The sequence below is a fragment of the Perca flavescens genome, chromosome 17 (assembly GCF_004354835.1).
Source record: "Perca flavescens isolate YP-PL-M2 chromosome 17, PFLA_1.0, whole genome shotgun sequence".
Lineage (NCBI taxonomy): Eukaryota > Metazoa > Chordata > Actinopteri > Perciformes > Percidae > Perca > Perca flavescens.
This window is the reverse complement of record NC_041347.1, coordinates 2,776,695-2,784,558: the sequence shown is the minus strand read 5'-3', so window position 1 is coordinate 2,784,558 and position 7,864 is coordinate 2,776,695. Positions and strand designations below refer to the sequence as shown.

At 42.6% G+C, this 7,864-nt stretch overlaps 1 protein-coding gene across 6 annotated transcripts in view; it reads right to left on the bottom strand.

The window, feature by feature from the left end:
• Positions 1 to 316: 316 nt before the first annotated feature.
• Positions 317 to 7,864, bottom strand: part of rmdn2 (regulator of microtubule dynamics 2) — a 49,070-nt gene continuing 41,522 nt past the window's right edge. For 5 of the 6 annotated variants that reach the window (XM_028603459.1, XM_028603456.1, XM_028603457.1 and 2 more), the window contains exons 7-11: positions 7,365 to 7,442; positions 3,209 to 3,307; positions 753 to 806; positions 552 to 632; positions 317 to 431 (exon numbers count right to left, since the gene is read on the bottom strand). In XM_028603459.1, the coding sequence (XP_028459260.1) occupies positions 378 to 431; positions 552 to 632; positions 753 to 806; positions 3,209 to 3,307; positions 7,365 to 7,442 (366 nt within the window). In that variant the 3' untranslated portion in view covers positions 317 to 377. Of the gene's footprint in view, positions 432 to 551; positions 633 to 752; positions 807 to 1,267; positions 1,978 to 3,208; positions 3,308 to 7,364; positions 7,443 to 7,864 lie in introns of those variants that run through there. The other variant, XM_028603460.1, reaches the window with a different exon arrangement.

Sequence of the window (7,864 nt, the reverse complement as noted above, 5' to 3'; positions counted from 1 at the left end):
TCTTACCCTAACCTTAACCATCACAACTAAATGCCTAACCTTAACCCTTACCCTCACCCTAACGTTTTTAAGGAGTTTAGTTTTTAAAGTGTTTTATTCACACCAGTGGTCCCCTTGTGCCCGTGCCCCTCACAGCACCCATCCTGGGCGCTGCGTTTTAACCCAAACCTAACCATAACCTAATTCCCTCCCTACAATCAAGTCTTAACCCTCAAACAGCCCTTTGAACTTGTGGGGTCCAGCATTTTTAACACTCCCGGTTTTTGGACCCCATGAATATAGTTTAACAAGCCCCACACACACACACACACACACACACACACACACACACACACACACACACACACACACACACACACACACACACACACACACAGTCACACTCCAAGCGCTGGGCAGAGTAAGTCCAGCTCCTTTTGTGCCTCTTCATCCTGAGAAAGAAATTAAAAAAAATCTTCAAAACAATTAAATAAAATTGGATCTTGCAGATTGAATAACCCTTTGAGATGGATGTAAACTCAGTACTGCAATAGTACAGGGATGAGGTCTACCTCTTTGGACACAGTATTCATTGAAGAAGCAGCTTGGCACATGTCCCTAGCCTTGTCCCTCTGCCCCAGGTCTCTGTAGCACTGTCAGAGAGAAGAACCAAAAACCCCTCAGTGCCTTGTTTAGTCTCAGTAGGACCCCACAGAACAGAGCACAGTGTCGTCCCAAAACAAACAATGGCAATGAAAGTTTCTGGTACTGACCTTAGCTAGAAACACATAGTTAGGTTTGGAATATCCTGGCTGGATCTCCTCAACCTGATAAAAAAAAAATAATAATTAATCTCTTTTTACAATGCATTTACCAATACAGCCTCTTTTACACAGAGATTCCGCAATATTGCCGTGAAGAAGACCAGCCATTACTCCGGCTTTGCTTATTTACACTAAACATTGTCTTTATCGATGACATTCCACTTCCCGGGATTGCTCCATTGTCGCAGGAAATCCGCCGGATGCATGTACTGTATGTCCGTTTCCTTGGAATTTTAAAATCCGGTGGATTTGTGAGGACTATGGTTAACTGCTCCTCAGATCTCTGCAGGGTAAATCCAGACAGCTAGCTAGACTATCTGTCCAATCGGAGTTTTCTCTCGCACGGCTATTTTACAGTGGCTCTGTGCGGAGCTTAGCACCGCCCAAGACGATTGTGATTGGTTTAAAGAAATGCCAATAAACCAGAGCACGTTTTTTTTTTTCACATCCCGGAATGGTGTGTGGACTAGCCAGACCCTCCTCCGGCCCGCAGCGTGTGGAGGAAGGTCTGGTAAAGCGAGACTACACTAAACCAAACAACCGCACCTTAATGCCGCCCCAGTGTGTGATTTTAGTTAGCATGCCGGCATTGCGAAAAGAAAAGAAGCGTGACGTGTAACACACTAGCGTCTGCGTCTAGTGTGAGTGTGTGTGTGTGTGTGTGTGTGTGTGTGTGTGTGGTCCCGCCATGCCGGCCATTCCTTTTTAAACCGGAGGAGAGAAAGACATTGGCTCTCTTACTACCTCCGCTGCTGGCCTACTCCGTTTCCCCATTCTGTGTCCGTAACTTTTATACAGTACGGCGAGGCAGAATGATGCATCCCGCCTTGAACAGGCTGTGTGAAAAGGCCTTATATCACTCAAGCTAATATCATAATTTTATTTATTACTAGGGGTGTCACAAATCAATCCAGGATTAAACAAAATTTTCAACAGGGACAGCAATGCCACAATGAGAGCCACTGGATGGCAGAAGGGTACTTTGCAACAGTTTCTCAGAATTTATGAGGCGCAACTGAAAGCGCCATGCCATGCTTTACCTCCATTGTTTGTTTCCATAACTTACTCACAGGGAAGGCAAAATGCTGCCACACGGTGACTTAGGGAAGCAGTTCTGTTGATTCTCTGCCATCACCGACTACGGCCGTGGTCATGGTTGTCTGGAATGGTCAAGCTGCAGGCAAGTAGGCGGTATTGGATTCAATTTCGATAGGCAAAATAGAAGGCTCATGTCAACCGATTTGCAATTTCGGGACACCCCTATGTATTAAGGAAAGCTAATGGTACAGTAGCTGCTAGTATACATTTTTATGTCCGTTTTAACAGGACTAGATTAGATGAAGATTTCAAATGGTCTGGACGTAAATGATCTTCACCCAAGCATGTCAACAGTTCTTCCTATACCATTACAAAGAAGCCTAGAACAACATTTGGCTTAACTCATTGCCTTGCCTCTCTTTCCCCTGCAGCTTCTACTACCCAAACAGCTCTGTGAGTAAGTCAGGTACAGATAACCACAGGTTAGAGGCTGGGGACCTCCCAAACCGGGCAGAATCTATCTGTTAAAGCTCGACAGCCTCACTGGATGGCTCTCCTCCAGGTCACGGGTGGCATGTTTGAACAGGGAACACATAAAACAAATCGATGTGTGAGATACACAAGACATGAGGAGGAAGAGGCCTGAACAGGAATATTGGCAAGAAGCTAAATTCATTTCTCTACTATATAAACCTTTGAAATGTGGGAACACAGATTAAGCCATATTAAATACAGAGCGTTTGTTTTTTGAAAACTAGGTACAGGAGCGACCTGGAGGCAAGTTGCAAATGAACGCTTAACAGACAGGACACCGTATGTGACATGTTTCATTAACCAGGGCAGCTCAGGGGAGAAGATGCAATTAATGAAACCGTATGGAAATAAAAACAATAATAAATTAGAAATTTAATCAGTCCCTATTTTTGTGTAATTATTTTCTGGTTAACTACCTGTCCCACAGACTGAGTTGAAGAGTGCTTTTCGGATCGTCTAACAGCATCTGAACTCCCCTCCCCCCCCCCCACATCGGAACTGGGCAGCTACGTCCGACATTTTTTGGAACTTTCTGAAACCAAAAGTCGCGCCCACTTTATGCAATGTTTGTCCAGGTGTGTTGAGGTAAAAAAAGAAAAGAAAGAAAAAGACAGCAACACCATGATTACCTTTGAGTGTAATCCGCTAACACCATTTGTACAAGTCGTTGTATCTCACCCCTCTCTGTGATGGCAGAGTTTTATTATGTGGAGTGAAACCGTTGTGAACACTTGCTGTGCGCACTGCACACGCTAGTTCGCTCTAGCGTACTCTCACCTTACAAAGTCGGATTTATGCAAAGAGGAGAACGATTGCAGGATGAGTCACTGTACCTTAAGAAAGTTTTTCAGTGCATCTTCAACTGTGGCACTTGGAGGCTCTCCAAATAATGTTGCAGCAACTTTCCTCTCAATCCATGACAACTGAGCCACCTGTAAAATAATCCAACACCTCAAGTCAAAAGACGATTCTTCGCAATAGTTTGAGGCTACACCAAACTACTCACATTGACATTGTTAAACATCGTTTTGACAAAACGATCTCCGTCCACACAAGTGTTTTAGCTCCGTATCAGAACTAATCTCTGTTCATATTAATACGTCTTACAATGCATATGACATGACCATTCACACACACTGGCCTAGCGCGTGCCAGTGTAAACAGGAAGCAGATTGTCTGACTTTACTCTGCAGTTGAAAATCATGGATGTATAAGTTGAAAATACAGAAAATACTTTGGAGAAAGAACAGCAATGGGAAAAAGTAAGAGCAGGGATTTATTATTTTGGAGCGAGGACGAGGTGGAACTGTTACAGAAAAGTATGTAAGCTACCTAACCGTTTCTGCCCGTCCAGACTACAAAGCCACCCCAGGGTCCCCAAACCAAACCGGGGTCAGCAGTTCTTTCCAAATGTCTGTTTAAGGGGTTCAAAAACGCTGGAGTAGTCTGGAAGCGAGGCGTAACAAAGTAGTAGTGTGGATGTAGTCTAAGAGTAACTTAACACCAGGCTGAAAAGCAGCGTATCACTGCCCTCTCTGGTTGAAACCTTTTAGCCTTTTCCACATGCTTGGTGTGGTTAGAAGGTTAGTGCACCTGTAACCACACCCGACAGGGGTTGTCACGGTCATCCTTGAGCGAGGTGATAAGTAAAGCCGCTGGAAGACTTCCAGGGGAAGTTCAATAACTCTTTAAGACATTACTAATGAGTAGGGGTGGGTACCAAATTCAATGCTTTTTAGGCACCGACCAAATTGCCTCTAAAGTATCGAGTATCTAGAAATGCCTCGTCATTCAATACCCAAATTTCAATACCTAAGGAGTAAATCTCATCCAACCATGAACCAATAAGCATGCAGCATACTTCTACCAAGATCTAATAATGCTTGTGATTGGCTGTTTAGTGTTTTGTAGAAGCATGCAGGGAAAACTCTGTAAGTTACGCACAGAGACTGGGCTCACATAGAGCTAAATAAAAAAATAAAAAAAAGATTTGTGCTGTAATGTTGTAATTTGTTTTATTTTATAAAATTGGTATTGAAAAAGGGATTGTTTAGGAACCGGTATCGAAGTCGCGGCATTGGTATCGGTACCAGTAACAATTTCTTTTTAACAATAACCAGCCCAACTAATGAGCTGTTGTGAATAGCCATCAGCTTCAAACATGTCTTTTCCTAAAACAGTTCCTTAAAACTTCGAAAAAAGGGTTGTTCCCTCAGGTTTCCAAAATAAAATCAACAACTTTTCAGTGACATGATGGAAATTCCACAATCAACATTTGTTAACATCTATGTTTAACCTAATTCAAATTTCTCATCAGATCTTGCTTAGGCATATTGCTGCTGTCCATTGAGATCAGAGTTGTCAAGTAACTGTCAAGTACAAATACTTCGTTACCTTACTTTTGGGTATCTATACTTTACTGGAGTAATTATTTTACAGGTTACTTTTTACTTCTACTCCTTACATTTTCACGGAATTATCTGTACTTTCTACTCCTTACATTTAAAAATAGCCTCGTTACTCATATTTCAGTCATTGACATATATATATAATGGACCAATAGACCCCGTTGCTCTGGACGGAGACCAGTGAAGGCTATTAGAAGCACTTTTCCGGTGATCTCTTGCTTTACTGCGCAGCCTCCAACTGACAGAGACAACGTAAATGTGACGTGAGCAATGTGTCTGAAAGTTGTAAGTCTTCTGGTAGCTGTGCCAAGAGAAATCTCAATCATTTCCAATCTTACAGAGACGGAGAGCGTATGTATATGTAAGGATATAACATAAGCACAGGCTAATTATTGCTAACTAACATGCTAGTTAACATTAGTAATTAAACCTAAACAGCTAATGTAAGTCGAAACTGCCTGCGAGCTTCTCCTGTACTATACGGTAATTCCTCTACTGTGCGACAGTAAGTCACTTGGTTATGACACAATCGTTAGCTTATTTTTACAAAAACGTCTGCTACGGAGCCATAACGTGAGGTACAAGGTAATGGAGCCTTTTATACATTGTCGTGTTTCTTTAGAAATAAACAATGGACAAATAGAGTCTTTAAACGCTTCAGATGTAAAGTTATTCGCAGTCAAGTGACGTAAAAAAAAAAATGGCGGTCAGTGTAATGCTAACAAGAGGTGATTGCTTTGTAGCAACAAAATGGCGCCATCGGAGGTTCGCGTTCTGAAGCGACGCTTACCCCCTTGATTTCAGTTTGGCTTGTTTTCATTCCGGCTCGTCATCGTTCAAAAAAAACACACACAAAAAACCCTATCCAAATCGCTCAGTCCGGAGAGAGTGAATGTGATTGTGGTTGGATGAGAAGTATAAACATAGTCATTCCGACACCCTATTGGTTTGTACGCGATCCATCAAACCTGCACAGACCCGGTGCTAATACGCCACCGGTGCCTTAACGACCGTTATCTACCGGACCGAATAGCAACGTGGATTTCGGTGCCTTATTTACGTGCCACTTAAATGCCTGCGCTTCTCTCTGATGCTCCGAAAACGGACGTTAGAGGGAACTGAAACATCGCAACACGGGACGCTAGTTAACACTACAGTTGGCAGCAGCTAACGTTAGCCTACGGTTAGCTAGCAGCTGGAGTAAACACGGTTAAAATTCTGACAGCTAAACGGTGATAAAGTTTGTCTGTATTTCACTGGAGAGGATTGTAACACCAGACTGTAGCTGCCGTTGTCTGAAAAACACAGACACAGAGATGTGTCACCTTTTTCAGCCCTTCTGAGTTTGCAGGTATGATTTTAATATAACATTTTTATAGTCATATGATTTTGTCCTAACGTTTTGGGGTTAACTAATACTTCTACTTGAGTAATGAATGTGAATACTTTTGACACCTCTGATTGAGATATTGATGTAATGTGGAAGTTTTTCCTTTTTGTCTGTTAAACATAATTACATCTGGGAAATTACATCACATTACAGTGAAATAAATTGCATAAAAAAAAAAAAAAAAAAGAAATTATGTGGGTATTTTATTGGATGCATTTCCTAGCTGGTTTAGTTACATATAATTTTTTCCGGCAGAACATGATAATGGCCTGGAGAAGCCTGGGTCAAACATGTAATGTTCCTTCCTTTTCACCATTCATCAGAGTAAAGTCTAATTGCAGGTGTAGCGTTGCTTTGGCGTCATCCTAGGAGCTTTCAAACAGAACCGCTGGCTGAATACAAACACTAGATCTTTGTTGAACATGAGCGCACCACAGACAGCCCTTAAAACTCAATCCCTGAAAATATCAGGTGTTACTGCTCCACTACATGTGCGCAGTCGCTCACTCTTTCTCTGGTACTGACAGTGTACGTCTGTAGGGCTGCAACTAACGATTAGTTTCATTGTCGTTTTATCTGTTGATTATTTTTATTGATTAATTGTTTGGACTATAAAATGTCAGAAAACGGTAAAAGAAAAATGTGGATCAGTGTTTCCCAAAGCCCAAGAGGACGTCCTCAAATGTCTTGTTTTGTCCACAACTCAAAAGATATTCAGCTTACTGGCACAACGGAGAGAAGAAACTAGGACATTTTCACATTTAAGAGGCTGACAGCAAAGATTTTTTTTCCTCTTTTTTTCCCATTCAAAAAAATTGACTCAAACTGATTAATCGATTATCAAAATAGTTGGCGGCTGATTTAATAGTTGACAACTTAATCGATTAATCTTTGCAGCAATAAACCGCTGGAAAAATGTATATGTAATGACAATAGTTAGTCATCACAATTCATCAAAAAAAATTGGTAGTGACAGAATGATTGGCAGACAAGACATGTTCGTCAAAGAAAAACAAACCTCAGGGAAACCTAAACAGTGGGAATGAATGAGGGGAAGCCGTGGGTGGGTTAGCAAAAGGGAGGACGGAGGCCACGCAGACATGTCAGCCTCCATAAATCACTGTGTGTGTATGTGGGGAGAGATGGGAGAGATATATGTGCTGTTCGCAGTGTGTCGGGAGGGTCACCTACAGCGTAGCACCAGCGGCCCATCAGGTAGTAGGACATGGGGTCTTGTGGCTTCAGCTCAATGGCTTTATCCAGATGATCCTGGGAGGGGAGGCAGACACACACACACAGACAGGGAGAAGATTTACACTGTTGATTCATGACACGGCTGCTATTTCCACTGCCTTCTGTTCTGACCTGATCTGTCCTGCTTCACCAACCCACAAGTATTTCAAAAACACCTCTCACACACGCGATCTCCCCGAGCGACCACACACTTCTGGCTGTCACACACACCCTCCCTCCCTCGTTTTTTTTTCTCTCGGATTCAGGTTGTTGTTGTTTTTTTCCTTCATATCTTCCCTCTCCGGCTCCAGCGCTCTATGCCTTTCTCGTTCACCTGTCAAGAGTTTTGCAGGTACACAGTGTTTTGGGGGGAAGCTGCTGACAGAAGATAAAATGCTACGTGCCGTTGTTCCACACTCCCCGATCTTATGCAACCGAATGGCTGTAGGAGTGGTTTG